The following is a 17016-nucleotide window of genomic DNA, read 5'->3' as shown; positions in this document are numbered from 1 at the left end:
CCAGAGCTGCCGACAGTGGGGTTCGAACCCACTATCTCCTGGATGCAAGCTCACAACTCACAGCTCCACGCCGCGCGGCCAACTTGTTCCACCCTACTGCATTTCAAGTAAAATTTATTTTCGAATTTAGCATGGCCAGCTTGCCCGGTATTTAATATTCTAGTGAATGGTATGAATGAAATGTAATCTGAAACTATATATATATTGAAATTAACATTTAAACATGTTTGAGTCAAAATATTTATGTTCTGCATACAACGAATATGGAAAAAGTAAGACTTTTATATTTTGTCCAGCCCCCTTCCTAAGAGCAGCGCTTGAAGAATTTTAAAACTCAAATTGAAAATGAATCTTAATCTCAATATTAACATCAGAAGACAAAAGCATTGTGGTAAGTTCTGCTATGTATCTAAATGCCATGATAATAAAAACGATTACTATTATTCCTCACAATTAAGGAACGTCAGTTGGACTACTCCATCATCCGCAGTTTCATTTCACGACGTTGTTTTGGCACATATCAATGAAAGTAGCCTTTAAGATTAATCATTTTAACAATATTAGTCAATGTAACATACTATTTTATTCCCTAAATTAAGATACATCGGCAATCAGAGTCAATATCAGAACGTCAGCTGGACTAAGTTATCTCCCCGCAGTTTCATTTCACGACATCATTTTGGCAAATATCAACGAAAGTAACCTTTAAGATTAATCATTTTAACAGTATTAACCCATATAATATTCCCCATAGCTCTAAATTACGATAAATCGGCAACCAAAGTCAATATATTTTCCATAAAGAAGTATGCATTTCTACCGCAAATAGGTCGGCCGCCAGCGCCACGTGTCGAGTTGTGTAACTACTCCGATTACAGTGCGTAGACCCGATTGTCAAGGCCGGTAAGGAGCTAGCTAGAGCGACGCATCAAGTCGGCCGTGTCTAAACAAACTGCTAAATCGATTACCGACCGTCGCCAACCGATACTGACCGACCACTTTCAAGTGCGCCTCGTCAGATGACTCACTAGTACAAAAACTGAGGTAATTATCTGTTTCTGAATATTTAACCGGGGTTTGAAGAAAGAACAGTAGAAACCGGGTGATATCCAGCTGAACACGGGGATCTGGTAATCCTGGCTATGATGAATCCAATTCCCCTAGCCTCTAAACCACAGGCAGGTTAACCCGTACACGATAGTACTGAAGTGTACTCACGGACTGTGGTTTACCCAATATCTGAGACATGAGAGCCGTCGTCTGCTTGAGAAAATCTGCTGGTATTTTGTTCTTCGGAACATTGGTTTGTAGATGGAACACTGGCATTGTTAGAGTCTTCTGGATGATGATGGCTGTCGGACTGGAGTGGAGAGTGGTTGTTTAACTTACATAACACGATAACGGGTAGATACAAAATTGATAAAAGAGAATGAAGAGACGAATTTTGGCACTCTTATCTCATTAGATAAAGTCTACTATCTTGTACTTCAGTGAAACGAGCTGATAAGTCTCCATATGGCACGTCTCAATCTGATGGAGTGACACAATGGAAGTGGGAGTCGTAGGGTGGGGCCTTTCTGCATTTTTATTGTGAACATAACAGATCACGAATCCCAATTACAATGTTCACGACAATTGTTAACTTAGACGTAAACAAAAAGAAAGGCATTAACTGGAATATTCTTAAAATTACGTCCAGTGACTCACGTTACATTTAAAAAAAACATGAAGGATAATATAACTAATATTACATTATGGTGTAGAATTCAGTTGATCGAAAGGGGAGAACTGTCTCAGGGCCTATGCAACTGCCAGGAATTAAATAATCAGTTCCGTAGAATTCGATGAAATGAGGCCTGTTCGATAAGAGCCTTCTATATGTCTTTCCGTAGCCATCCATCAATACTTCACATCACAGCCTGCACGGTTCCTAGGAAACATCGAGTCACACATTTTGGATCGTTCGTTTCGTGACACAAATTTTCAGATGACCCACAGCTATAAACTAAAATCACTAGAATGTATTGTAGACAAGACAGGCACTAATACTGGTGCCCTAGTTAATCAAGCATACTTGTAAGAATATAACGAATAGTGCACTGCTCATATCCAACACAATTTTCTGAAGTTTCCATACCAGAATGCTCGAATGAGCATTTACTTTATATAAATACTTGGATCGTTATCACCTGGAATGCGTTTTAATATTTAATATTTTTCTTTCAATACAATAAATTAATATTTATTCAAATATGCAGAATAAATGAGTAGAGAATATTTTTATGTAGTCATATTCTTGTTTGGTTAATTATACCGTATACTAAATATATCATAACCAAAAATGGTTTGTACATTTATATATTTTATTTCGATTCTTCAAAACATTGATGCAATAATATAGTTGTGAGATCTCTTCGCCTACTTTATATAGCTACTTCTGTTGTCATTATTACATCGAATGTACTTTTTGTGATAATTGTTGTAAAAAATAAATGGACAGGGCCTTTGTATTTGAATTAAAAAACGAAGCACACTTGCTATACCGGTATTGATTGAATAATGATAGCCCAAGAAGCTGATTTTTTTATATTTATTTCCTTGAATAGTACAGTCTACTGTAGGTTCTGTTGTACTATAAATAACAGTATTAAGAGATCGCAAACAACGGGAAACTACAGAAAGCCTTTAATCGATTAATAGATTGGGCGAGCAGGAACGACCTGATAGTAAATGAAAGGAAGGCAGTTACAATGATGCTTCGACGGGGCGGTCGAATATCCTCAACTGATGGTATATATTTTCATGGGACAAAGCTTGCAATTGTGAACCATTTCAAATATCTTAGCATCAGTTTTCGGAGTCGAGGGATACATTCCAAGTACATGTACAAGAAAAGGTTTCAGCTGCAAGTATTGCGATGAGTGGCATTCCACACGTAAGGCAGCTTTCTCTAGAAACGGCGCTTAAACTCTTCAAGATCAAGATCATACCAATTTTGACTTATGGTCTAAATTTGAATAGGATCCCCTCACCGTGAGAGACATGAAAGAGCTCGAGAAGGTGAAGGCCACATACTTAAAGAAGGTGCTAAGTCTACCAAAAAATACAATGTCCCGTCGGGGATAGTGTACGAGATGAGAAGAGAGACGTTTCTTATTGAAGATCTTCGATGCCGCATGGTGCTACCATCTACTCCAGCCTAATAAACAGCTACTCAAGGAACTACAGCAAAAGAGAGCAGATGTATGGGCAGAATTCTACGCCATAGAGACCATGACTTCTTGCAGATGGGTGGCAGCAAACTGCGAATGGCAATGTACTGATTTTGCAGAAGGAAAATCTTTGAATGAATGAATGAATGAATGAATGAATGAATGAATGAATGAATGAATGAATGAATGAATGCTAGTTGCTTTACGTCGCACCGACACAGATAGGTCGTATGGCAACGACGGGACAGGAAAGGCCTAGGAATGGGAAGGAAGAGGCCGTGGCCTTAATTAAGGCACAGCCCCAGCATTTGCCTGGTGTAAAAATGGGAAACCACGGAAAACCATCTTCAGGGCTGCCGACAGTGGGGTTCGAACCCACTATCTCCCGGATGCGAGCTCACAGCTGTGCGCTCCTAACCGCACGGCCAACTCGCCCGCTAGGAAAACCTTTCGTGCACCTGATGAGGACTGGGTGTGTGACCGTAGCAATTGTGAGAGATATCATGTTCTAAAGTGCCCCAAAAGAGGGACCTCCGTAACGAAATTCTGCCTAGAGGAGTAATTTTAGTCTAACATAGATTCTAAGTCCTATCAAAATCCCTTATGGATTATTGTAAAATTAAAATAATGTTAATTATGTGTTGGTCATTTACAACAGGCTAATAGAACTTGTATGTGGCCGTATGGCAGCATTATTATTATTATTATTATTATTATTATTATTATTATTATTATTATTATTATTATTATTTCGTCTTGCCCAGGACAGGACAACGCAAAACAACCCTTTTTTCCTCCGTACCTGGTGAAGCAATAAAAAGAAGTACAAACTTTGGAAGTGAGCATGCCTACTCTCTGTACATGTAAACTAGACCCTATTTTTTCCTATCAACGGGACTCGAACCGCCTAACCACCGTGACCGTAGAGACTCGACACCGGGCGAGCACAAGCGTGTTACTTCTTCGTTTAGGCCTACAATGGACCACGTGGTTCTTAACTCTGTTGAGCTTTTTTCTTCCTGTTAGCCAAGTATTCCTTCATTCTAGCGCTATGGGTGTCTTTTCTTTCTTGAGTCCATTTCACTCCTACTCCTGGACGCAGTGATTTAGCTGTTCTTGACTGGAGAGGGTCAGATGTCTGGATTAACTTTCTGAACTTATCTCGGTTGTAAATGTCAACGTGATCAATGTTTATGTATTGTAGGTCTTTCCGAACTGAATTCGTCCATTTGGCATTTATTGCTTTGCCTCTAGATACAGTGTTGAAGATCCTTGAAGTGAGTCTCTGGCTGTCCATCTTGACTATGTGACCATATAACATTAGTCTTCTCTTCCTCATAGCTGTTGCATTACAATTACTATACTATTACTATTTATTAAACACACTGTGTACATATAACGGTTACAAAAAGTTCCCGTCGTCTGCATAATACGTCAGTGAATTAGTCCTTAATCCTCTTCACATCGCTGTTCACAGAGAGTGCAATAGCGCGCTACTACGCTAAGGTAGACAGATACCAATCTTCATTTATTCATAGAGAGTGAGTGCGCCGTGATTCTCATTTGTTTGTCGCGAATATACAGTTTGTTTATGTTGCTGAAAACGAGGTTAGTTGACATTGAGTCGTGATTTAATGGTGACTTTGGTGCTGTTTTAAGTAGTTTATACGTAGAATATTGTTATTATGATTGTATACGTGTCTTTGGAAGCCTTTTATGTATTAGGTTTAGCTTACATTAGCGTATCGTTGGTAAAATAAAGTCTTCATGTGAATACTGTGTTTTTGCATTACGGCTGCGACGTCATCACGGCGATATCGAGTATTCGGACAACTATAACAGCACGAACTTGTCAGTGGTAAGTTAATGTGATTACCTACATTATTATTATCTTTTATTCTGTTGTGTGATGGCCGAATTGACTAACAGTACATTATGTTGTGATTATTTTCCTGTTTGTTTATTTATTTAGATAAATCTGAAACTAGTGCACAGAAAGAGATCAGATCAAGCAGATTGTAAACAGTTATGTTGTATTTAGAATATAATTGCATATGTAGCCAAAAGCATGATTTTTTCTAAAATTACATTTTTCTGATGGGTTCGAGTCCTGTTGGTTGGTTGACCAGCAGGGCGGAGCAGGGGGAGAGGTGATACTCCCACGTGGTGCGTCCCAGGTGGCGGATAGGGGAGTCCTAACCGGCTTTCCGGCGAACTTGAGCGAAATGAAATATATCTCGCGGACCACACACACAACCCCTGTGGGTTGGGGACGCAGGCGAAGAATATACTCACGGTATCCCTTGCCTCGTAAGAAGCGATTAAAAGGGGCAAACACTATGGACCGCCTTTACTTGCGAGTAGCACCACTATGTTAGGTACACAGTAGGTTTGTAATTAGTAACAACAGTGTGCGATCAGGGTGGGTTTTACAATACCTGTGATTAGTACCACTATATGAGCGATACCATGGGTGAGCGACACCATGGATCTGCCTTGCCTATGGTTAGTACCCACTATGTGAGGAACACCATAGGTTTGCGTTGCCTGTAAATGGCGTCGCAATGTGAGAAACACCATAAGCCTGTGTTACATGTGCGTATTTCATTACCTGTGAGTAGTTCCATAATGTGTGGAATACCGCGAGTCTACGCTACTTTTGATTATTACTGCAATATAACAAATGCCATGGTTATACTTTCCTAGCGATAAGTACCACTATGAGGGTCCGCTGACTTGGATTGCGGACCCCTTTAGACTACAAGCATCATCGATTCAGTATTGTGCTTTAGATGCAGCCCCTTGGTCACTAATACTATTGCTTTACGATAGTTTCTGGGAACGTCGGGCATTGCGGGTCGGATCCACTGATTGTTTTAAATTCACATCCATCCATTCATTCTTCGCCATCACGTTTTGAATTCTGCTCAGTGGATGATTGTAGACTTTTAAATTGACATTACATTTCGTCTCATGTCGTACCGTTAGGGGCCGATGACCTAGATGTTAGGGCCCTTTGAACAACAAGCATCATCATCATTATCATCCTGTTGGTTGAAAAAAGTTTCCCCATCAGAATGTTGGCCGTTTGGTTCAGAGAGGTAGTGGTATACAATTTCTGATCACTAGATTGCATGCCAGAGCCTGGATTCAGTTCCAAACATCTCCGCAGTGTTCATATAGATTGAGGGCATGTTGATGGTGATTCGTCCGTCCGATGGAGACATTAAGTCTTGAGCAGACCCCATGGTACTATTCTACAGAAGTAGGCTATGTGCCGGCATCGAGTTTCATCCCTCTGGTTTCTTACTATCATATATCACGTCATTCATTTCAGGAAGTTGACCTCAGGAAGGACAATCGGTCGTAAAAGCTCGTTTCTAAGACTAATCTCACTTCATACTCGAACACGTAGGGAAACGGGAGAATGGCTGGATACACCGATTTTTCTGCATAAAAATATATATCTTTTAAATTTGTCAGTAATATTTGCTCAATCTCATACATAACATACGTTATGAACTAAATTTTTCCGTCTGGTCGGACCCCCTGCGGGTGGGGGACGCACATGTAGAATACACCCGCGGTATCCCCTGCCTGTCGTAAGAGGCGACTAAAAGGGGCCCAAGGGGCTCTCAACTTGGGAGTGTGGATTAGCGACCACGGGGCCCTTAGCTGAGTACTGGCATTGCTTCCACTTACTTGTGCCAGGCTCCTCACTTTCGTCTATCCTGTCCGACCTCCCTTGGTCAACTCTTGTTCTTTTACGACCCCGACGATATTAGAGCATTCGAGGCCTAGGGAGTCTTTCACGCACTTCGTGGCCCTTGCCTTTCTTCGTCCGTTACTTCATTTTTCGAAGTGACGGATCCCTTATTTTTTCTTCTTTTTTCGCTCTCTCTCTACCCCACTGCGGGTGGGGGACGCAGACGAAAAATATACCCACGTTGTCCCCTACCTGTCGTGAGAGGCGACTAAAAGGGGCGACCAAGAGATGATTGTCTTAGAACCATGAAACTACTTTTGATTAGTACCATCACACGGGGAACACCATGGGTCGCCTTACTTGCGAGTAGTACCACTATATTAAATATTAAATGAAAACAAAACCTTAGCTATTTTTCTAAGATATCGAAGAAACTTATCAAATCTTTTCAACAGGGACATTCCTCCAGTAATTGTAAACGGTTCTGTAGTCAAGTATCAGGAATGTGTTAAGAATTTAGGTATTCTAATTGATAACACTCTGTCCTGGACCTTTCATGCCAAGCACTTGGTCAAGAAAGTGTCTGGCATATTGCATCAGTTTCGACGAAACTTGCCGTATCTTCCTTTCTCGGTGAGAAAGATGTTGATCCAAACTATGGTATTTCCTATTTTAGATTACGGCGCTGTAATTTACAGCGATATCTCTGAGAAATATAATAGCAAACTCCAGCGTATTCAGAATGCCTGTGTTCGATTCGTCTTCAATATTCGTAAAGACTGTCACGTAACATCTTACTACAAAGCTGCAGAGTGGTTGAAACTCAGGGCTAGACGATCATACTCAGCTGCTTGTTTACTTCTGAGAATTTTAAAATCTAATGCTCCCTCATATTTGACCAAGTCCTTTGTTCAGATGAGTCAAGTGCACGACCGGGACAATAAGTTTACAGCTAACACCCTTCAGGTTCCACAGCATCGTACGGTAAAGTGCAGTAAGTCGTTCATTGTCACTGCCTCTCAATTATGCAACGATCTTAAACTATATGAAATTCAGCAAAGTAGTGTTGGAACTCAGAAAAAATCTCTTAAATACAGCTACCTTTCCACTTATTAAGCCATGTAAATGAATTTTCACCAAATTAATTTAATAGTACGAAATATCATAATCCCCTAGATACATTTTAGATGCTCAGTTTTACTCTTAATTCGTCCTCGGCTTTAAAATTCTTAGGTTTCTCTTTCGTCTTCTGCTCCTTGATAGTGTAGTGTATGTTTATGAAGTCTTCTCTTCCTTGTTAGTATAGTGTGTGTTTATGAAATGTTAAAAGTATTATTGTAACCTCCTAGATGTTTGGTTTTTAATCTTATTCTTATATCCTCAGTAGGAAAATGTATCTTACGCTTTTTATGTATTCTTTTGTTAGATTTTGTACGTTAGGTGCCGGGCTGAGTGGCTCAGACGGTTAAGGCGCTGGCCTTCTAACCCCAACTTGGCAGGTTCGATCCTGGCTCAGTCCGGTGGTATTTGAAGGTGCTCAAATACGACAGCCCCGTGTCGGTAGATTTACTGGCACGTAAAAGAACTCCTGCGGGACTAAATTCCGGTACCTCGGCGTCTCCGAAGACCTTAAAAAGTAGTTAGTGGGACGTAAAGCAAATAACATTGTTATTATTATTGTACGTTAGGTGTTACATTTAAGTTAAAGTGGCAGTTAGTTACAGCCAAAGGGACCTCTGGTCCTACTTGTAATTAACTTTAAATAAATATATTTCTATTTCTATATTAGGTACACAATAGGCTTGTGCTTAGTAGCAGCAGAGTGGTTCACTGTGGGTTTCCAGTACCCGTGAGTCGTACCAATGTGAGCAACACCATGGGTCTGGGCGTTGCCTGTGCTTAGTATCACTGTATGAGCGACACCATGGGTCTGCGTTGCTTGTGATTAGTACCCACTATGTGAGGAACACCACGGGAATAGCGGCACCCATGACTAGTACACCTAGGTGAGGAACCCCATCGGTTTGCGTTGGCTATGAGTGGCGCCATTGTGTGAGAAACACCATAGGTCTGCGTTACCTGTGCAACGTACAATACTTGTGAGTAGTACCATCATGTGTGGAACACCGTGAGTCTTCGCTACTTTTGATTATTACACCAACATGACACATACCATGGTTCTACTTTACTAGCGATAAGTACCATTCTGAGGGGCCTTTGACCTGGATTTTGGACCCCTTTAGACACGAAGCATCCTCGATTCAGGATTGTGCTTTAGAAGTGGTCCCTTGGTCAGTAATACTATTATTTATGATAGTTTTTTTGAGTCGGATCCACTGATTGTTTTAAATTCATATCCATCCATTCATTCTTCATGACATTTTTTATTTTGGTCAGTGGATGATCTTTAACTTTTAATTTGTCATTTCATTTCGTACCATTAGGGGCCGGTGACCTCGATGTTAGGCCCCTTTAAACAACAAGCATCATCATCATCATCATCATCATCATCATCATCATCACCGTGTGCTCGGTATTTATGCTGTTTCTGTGATTTTTCTCGTAATATTTTGTACTGTATGTGAAGGTGTTAGGCATTTTTAGAAATTGGCTGACGACCTTCAAGCATACCACCCGGAAAAACGTGAGAACAAGAGGGCCACGTTTTTCTTATTCCCTTGCTTTAGATGAGACCAGCAACTTGGTAAACAGTACTGTGTACCGTACAGCATATTTTAGGCGCTGACTAGCAGAATTCAATTTATTGACTGAATCCTTGACGAAATGAAGGGTGACGAGGAATCAATCGATCTCACTTCTAGGCCACATTGTTTTAGCGTTGCGCAATATCTTGTTCAGCAGCGTCCAAAACGGCTTCGCAGTGTGTAAGTCAGCACAGGTGCCTTACATGTGTGACAGAGTCGTGGCTGCAAGGGTGGGGAAAGAGAATGCTGGGGAAGGAGTTTGTGCTAGCGAGACAGGCGCGCGCTCTATTATGAACATTTGAGAAGTTGTTTACGTTTATCAGTAACAACGTTCATTAGTGCCTAATTTATATGACTGTTGATTCACGAAAACAAGACCAATTAAAAGGAAACCAGCAATTTATATTTTGTGCACTGTATTAGCATACCTGTACTAGTTGTATTGTTGTGTAGAAGTAGTTGTACGTTCGCCAATGTAGAAACATTCGAATATTTAGTTTATTAGTCAATTTTTTCTGCTGCGTGGCACAATTAAATTTCCCCCTTATGTACAAAAATGAACTAAATTACTGTTACGAGTTTTCTGTGTCAAACGGTTCAAAATTACATCAACAATACTTTTTGGCCCTCCTCTGTGGTGTAGTGGTTAGTGTGATTAGCTGCCACCCCTGGAGGCCCTGGTTCGATTGCCGGCTCTGACACGAAAATTGAAAAGTGGTCCGAAGGCTGGAACGGGGTCCACTCAGCCTCGGGAGGTCAACTAAGTAGAGGTGGGTTCGATTTCCACCTCAGCCATCCTGGAAGTGGTTTTCCGTGGTTTCCCACTTCTCCTCCAGGCAAATGCCGGGATGGTATCTAACTTAAGGCCACGGCCGCTTCCTTCCCTCTTCCTTGTCTATCCCTTCCAATCTTCCCATTTCCCCGCAAAGCCCCTGTTCAGCATAGCAGGTGAGGCAGCCTGGGCGAGGTACTGGTCATCCTCCCCAGTAAATGAAATGGCGTATGGCTTTTAGTGCCGGAAGTGTCCGAGGACATGTTCGGCTCGCCAGATGCAGGCCTTTGGATTTGATTCCCGTAGGCGACCTGCGCGTCGTGATGAGGATGAAATGATGGTGAAGACGACACATATACTTAGCCCCCGTGCCAGCTAAATTACCCAATTAAGGTTAAAATTACCGACCCTGCCGGGAATCGAACCCGGGACCCCTGTGACTAAAGGCCAGCACGCTAACTATTTAGCCATGGAGCCGGACATCCTCCCCAGTTGTATACGCCGACCCAGAGTCTGAAGCTCCAGGACACTGCCCTTGAGGCGGTAGAGGTGGAATCCTTCGCTGAGTCCGAGTGAAAAACCGACCCTGGAGGGTAAACAGATAAAGAAGAAGAAGAATAAGAAGAATTTTTGACATCAAATTATTATGTTTTGTTCTTTCGTAGCCTCTTCCTTAACGTAACACGCATTTTGGTTGACAAGCTTAATATTTTATGAACAATAATTTTTGTTTTCTCATAATTTCAACTGAAAAATTTGTTACTTTCATTGACCTGTCCCAGTTTCATTCCTGGCTTTGACAATATGAAAGTGACCACGGTATGAGCGATGTTAGTAATACCATTACCGGGCGAGTTGGCCTTTGGCCACAGGGGTCTCGGGTTCGATTTCGGGAATTTTAACCTTAATTGGTTAAATTCGCTGGCACGGGGGCTGGGTGTATGTGTCGTCTTCATCATCATTTCATCCTCATCACGACGCGCGGGTCGCCTACGGGCGTCAAATCAAAAGACCTGCATCTGGCGAGCCGAACTTGTCCTCGGACACTCCCGGCACTAAAAGCCATACGCCATTTCATTTACCGGGCGAGTTGGCCGTGCGGTTAGGGGCGCGCAGCTGTGAGCTTCCATCAGGGAGATATAGGGTGCGAACCCCACTGTCGACATCCCTGAAGATGGTTTTCCGTGGTTTTCCATTTTCACACCAGGCAAATGCTGGGGCAAATTGTGGATTGCCTGAATATCTCCCTCAATTAAAATGGAGATATTCGTTCTTCTGTCAGTCCAAGGAATAAGTGCCATTACGCGCCAGCATCATACTTCAAAAGCCTCTATCTGATACCTTTATTGTGCACAATTCAACACCGTACAGAACAATGCTGAACACCAAATTTTACATAATATGTTTCTCTGTGTGTTTTATCTGCTTATCAGATCATATCTTCACAAGGTTGACAACCGCGTTTCGGGCAATTATCTCAACTTCACAGCTGGCCCGATTAGAAATTAAGGAATCAAGGTAGATGAGTTTATTAACGATTACAATGTGTGCTGGCAAATGTTGTAATTGGAGTTGGAGAGTATTAAGCCTATCGGCATGGAACATAAAAGATATGAAATTATACTAGTATTACAGACTTTCCACTTCATGTCCGTATCGATATGCCAATCTAAGAATCAAAGATTTGTTTAACCACCTAATCGATACCTTTATTTGTCTTTGGTGGCAGTTTTATAACATCATTCGTATCTCGTATAATAAGCGGTGTCAAGGACGGAGTACACAGGCACAGAACCATACCCAAGATAGCGGGAAGTAAGGATGGTAATCCCACAAGCAGGGATCATGTTACAAACTACCCAATTGCCTAGTTCATGGACAAGTGTGAAATAAACTTACAAAGCACATCATAACATTGAGTTGCAAGAGCATTTTAATTGTCACAACAAGGAATCCACCTTAAGCAATCAGATTGCAACAAGTTAACCAATGTTTTTTCAAACACGCTTTCGAGCAGAAGCACGACAGAGATACATTTTTTTAATCTTTTAAAGTGGAAGCTGAACAAATGTTTTAATAGTATTTTAGTTAAGGATACGTTTTTAATTACACATTTTACACCCTCTCCCCATCTCCATCGTCATTCTCCCATCAAAGTTATACGCTTTACATGAGAAGAGATCAAGGCTGTTATGAGAACTATATATTGTGTATACTTTCATCTTTTTGTACCTAAACATAAGTGAACGTAGCTGATGATGTCTGCGAAGCATACGAAACATGTACTGTACTACGAATGATTTTATAAAATTGCCAAAGGCAAATAAAGGTATTGAATAGGTGGTTAAAATGTCTTTGATTCTTAGATCATACTCGTTTGTTATACAACTTAAACTGCGTTCAGTTTCTCGATACAGCTAATACACTCCCGGCCAAGAAAAGCGTAACACTTCGATGTTTCAAAATAATGAATCCAAAATTAAGTTATGAAATACAATAAATCTTTTTCCGCCGCTTTCCCCATGCCCTGATAGGGTTACGGGTGCAAACTGTGTAGCACAAGTGGTCTTCGCTCTGTTTTACGGCTGGACGCCCTTCCCGACACCAACTCTGTGTTGAGGGATATATTGCTTATTTCTGTGGTTGTTGGTAATGTTGGGTGTGGAGGGACTACCATAAACACACAGTCCCCACGTTGGAGGAGTTAGCCAGGTGAGGTTAAAATGTCCCACCCAGCTAGGAATCGAAATCAGGACCCTGTGAACCGAAGGCAACACTGATAACCATTTCAACCAAGGATCCGGTCATAAATTGTAATGACTATAATAATTAATAAAAAATAAAGAAATTAATTGTAACATACATTTCAGAGACTTACTTTTTCCTTAGTGTTACGCATTTTAAGGCGATCCCGTAGTGTAGGTGTGGCGTGTCTGCCACTTTCCCGCAGCCTCCGTGATCGATTCCCGGCCAGGTCAAGGATTAATTTACCTGGGCTGGTTCGAAGTCCACTCAGCCTACGTGATTACAATTGACGAGCTATCTGACGGTGAGATAGCGGCCCCGGTCTAGAAAACCAGCCCCAGGGCCTCTTTAACTTGAGAGTGGGTTGGCGACCACAGGGTCCTTAGCTGAGTCCTGGAATTGCTTCCATTTAGGCCTACTAGTGCAAGGTTTCTCGCTTTCATCTATCCTATCCCAGCCTCCTTGGTCAAATCCTCTGTGGGTAGGAGAGGTAGAATAACACCCACGGTATCCCCTGCCTGTCGTAAGGAGCGACTAAACGGGGCCCCATGGGTTCTCAACTTGGGAGCGTGGGTTGGCGACAACGTGGCCCTTAGCTGAATCTTGGCATTGTTTGCACTTACTTTCATCTATCCCGTCCGACCTTCGTTGGACAACTCTTGCTCTTTTCCGACCCCGACGCTGTCAAGTTGCGAGGGCTAGGGAGTCTTTCATTTTTACGCCCACCGAGCGAGTTGGGCGTGCGGCTGAGCTTGCATACCCGAAATAGTGGGTTCGAAACCCTGAAGGTGGTTTTTCGTGGTTGTAAAAAAAGAAATTCACGCCCTTAGTATTATTCATCTTTCTTTGGGCGATACCTTCATTTTTCGAAGTGTCGGTCCCCTTCAGTTCTTCTCTCTGATTACTGTTAATCGAGGATGGTTGCCCTAGTTGTACTTTCTCTTCAAACAATAATCACCACCACCACCATCTAGGCAGCCAAGAATAACGGTCGAAAGGATTCATCGTGTCGACCCCACGATACCTCGTGATCTGCAGGCCTTCGGGTTGAGCAGTGGTCGCTTGGTTGTCCAGGGCCCTCCGAGGCTGTTGCGCCATGGGGTTTAGTTTTAGGTTAGGCACGTTTTGGCTGGCAGTATGTTAAGATAGAAAATTCACATTTTCTCTTTTGATCCCCTTAATATCGTTGTATTCTCATCTCATCATATTATAGCCTAGTGCCCAAACCGGTTATCCCTGAACAAATATACCGTTTTTCCATGATGTCCCCCCAAACTGATGAGACAGACTGACGGAAATTTAACTCTTTATTTGAATGCTACCAACGGCCATACCATGTTGAATACACCGGTTCTCGTCCGAGCACCGCAGTTAAGCAACATTGGGCGTGGTCAGTACTTGGATGGATGACCGGTTGGGAACACTACGTGCCGTTGGCTCAATTCCCTTATGCCTTCGCTGTTTACAGTGCACTATGTCTTCTGGTATGGACTATATCAAATTTGTTACTTTCGCTGACCTGTCTCAGTCTCATCCTTGGCTTTGACAATATGAAAGTGACTGAGGTATAAGCGATGTTAGTAATACAATTCCTTATGCAGCCAGTCCCTGTTATGAATGATGTGAAAATATCGTTCATAGGGTCGGGTGGTGCATGCATTTCAGTGGGCTTGGCAGACTGATACGTAATAGCAATTTCTGGCTCGGCGAGGAAAGCAACGGGAAACTATCTCACTCCTCCTTTCCCTAGTACGCCTCTTCAGTGACGCCTAGGCTATTTATGACAGCTGTTGGTGGAGCTGTGGAGGATCAAACCAGCCTTCGGGCTGAATACCCAACATACATACACATTTGAATGCTGTTATGTTTTACGTCCAGCTAACTACCTTTTACGGTTTTCGGAGATTCCGAGGTACCGGAATTTTCTCCCGCGGGAGTTTTTTTAACGTGCCGGTGAATTTGCCGACACTGGGCTGACATATTTGACCACCTTCAAATACCACTAGACTGAGCCAGGATCGAACCTGGTAACTTTAGCTCAGAAAGCTAACGCCTTAACCGTCTGTGCCACTCAGCCCAGCTCAATCAATCTATTTTTGACTTCTGTATACCAATGAGGATATGGCACAAGAAGAAGAACCTAATTCGAGATTTACACAAAACGAATCGTGAGGAAAAACTTTGAAGTTTATAGACTAAATTATACATTTATTTATATAGATAAGCTACTAAACGTAGAACGTTATTCTTCGTGAATTGTAACGGACTTGGGGTAAGAACCTTCCAAGGTCATGCAAACCGGTGCACAAAGATCAAAGAAATACCGACACGCCTCCTATTGCATCCTGTCTATGCTGATAACATCTAATTGGTCATCCACTACACTAGATGGCGGGCATCACTAGTAGTTCCATGCCTTGTCAAGAGATAGCAGCACCAATACTGTGCATGTCGGAAGCTGTCCAGAGAACCGGTCCTCAAGCGTAAGGGGGTCAAACATGACTGGTACAATAACACTACGGAGTAATAATGAGAAATGAGTTGATTGTCGATAATATTGTGATCCCGAGGAAGCCGCCCACCTGATTCAGAGAGAGAGTCAAATGAAATGAATGAGTATAAGATTATAGAGTTCGTGCAGTACTACTTCAAAGGATGTGCCCGAGGAAATTACAGAGGAGACATTTAAATGAACAATTGTAATGGGAGTAATACTGTAGCTGGATATCTGCAAGGTTCACAATAGGAAGCGCGCTACAGGATTACGACAGAGAAACTCGTGGCCTGAAAGAGTTACGATGAGGGGAGAGTTTTTTAAACCTCTGTGGTTTACAACATCGGACGTGAATTTTAAACGACGAGCCTTGTGTGATATTGAAGCTACCTTGACTCACTTTAGCTTTGATACAGAGTGGCCCACCTAAGTTCTTCACCTGAAATATTTTCTACGCAAGCCTACCAGATTTCTCAAGCTGAAAACTGGGACGCCTCCCGCAATGCCACGCGACGTGCAGTTACTAGTGTTATAAGTAGGACTCGGAAGTTGCAAGACATATAAATTGTCTAAAAATGACCTACAGGATGACCTAAAATACAAAAAAAAAAACAAAAAAAAAAAAAAGAGAGGACCTGGAATCGGGAAAAATAAAAATGCAATCCAAAATCATTAATATTTTTTGTATTAATTACATAGTCTATTTAATGGAGGAATATGGTGTTTTTTTAATATGCAATATTCTGGTGCAAATATATATGAGTGAAATTACCTCTTCTTTCAGATGCCATATTTTTAGTCTATCATAATTTAAAGAAAGGGTTTCCGTGTTTGTTAAAGAAAAAGTACTTGCAGAATTAAGAATGACATGCTTTTTCCGCCTAGAATGAATTCAGCGAATCCGCAATAGACATCCTGGAGAAAGAAATTGAAATTAATATAACTGGAATCATATTTGTCTTAACCGCACTAGCGTTATAGAAGTCGGAATTCGGAAACCTTACCTCAGTTGGCTTTGCAGTATATTACAATAGTCATCCCCAGGTTGTTAGGTGTAAAGGATCGTCAGTTTTCAGACATTACGTTGAGAAACTTATCTTCCGATCAACGGATGTTAAGTGTTCATTACTGAAGCAGTCCGGCTCCATGGCTAAATGGTTAGCGTGCTGGCCTTTGGTCACAGGGGTCCCGGGTTCGATTCCCGGCAGGGTCGGGAATTTTAACCTTAATTGGTTAATTTCGCTGGCACGGGGGCTGGGTGTGTGTGTCGTCATCATCATCATTTCATCCTCATCACGACGCGCAGGTCACCTACGGGTGTCAAATCAAAAGACCTGCATCTGGCGAGCTGAACATGTCCTCGGACACTCCCGGCACTAAAA

General features: G+C 42.0%; 1 protein-coding gene and 1 non-coding gene across 2 annotated transcripts in view; one reads left to right on the top strand and one right to left on the bottom strand.

Moving 5' to 3' along the window:
• LOC136886202 (macrophage migration inhibitory factor) overlaps window positions 1–1380 on the bottom strand; it is a 30739-nt gene extending 29359 nt beyond the window's left edge. The window contains 1 exon segment of the mRNA XM_067158935.2: window positions 1219–1380. Coding sequence (XP_067015036.1) covers window positions 1219–1326 — 108 coding nt within the window. The 5' untranslated portion in view covers window positions 1327–1380.
• A 13080-nt stretch (window positions 1381–14460) lies between these two features.
• LOC136886917 (5S ribosomal RNA) lies at window positions 14461–14579 on the top strand. The gene has a single exon (XR_010861881.2). It is a non-coding gene; the product is annotated as a 5S ribosomal RNA (ribosomal RNA).
• The last annotated feature ends 2437 nt before the right edge of the window (window positions 14580–17016 follow it).

The sequence above is a fragment of the Anabrus simplex genome, chromosome X (genome assembly GCF_040414725.1).
Source record: "Anabrus simplex isolate iqAnaSimp1 chromosome X, ASM4041472v1, whole genome shotgun sequence".
Lineage (NCBI taxonomy): Eukaryota > Metazoa > Arthropoda > Insecta > Orthoptera > Tettigoniidae > Anabrus > Anabrus simplex.
The sequence above is the reverse complement of the archived record's forward strand: the minus strand, read 5'-3'. Positions and strand labels throughout refer to the sequence as shown.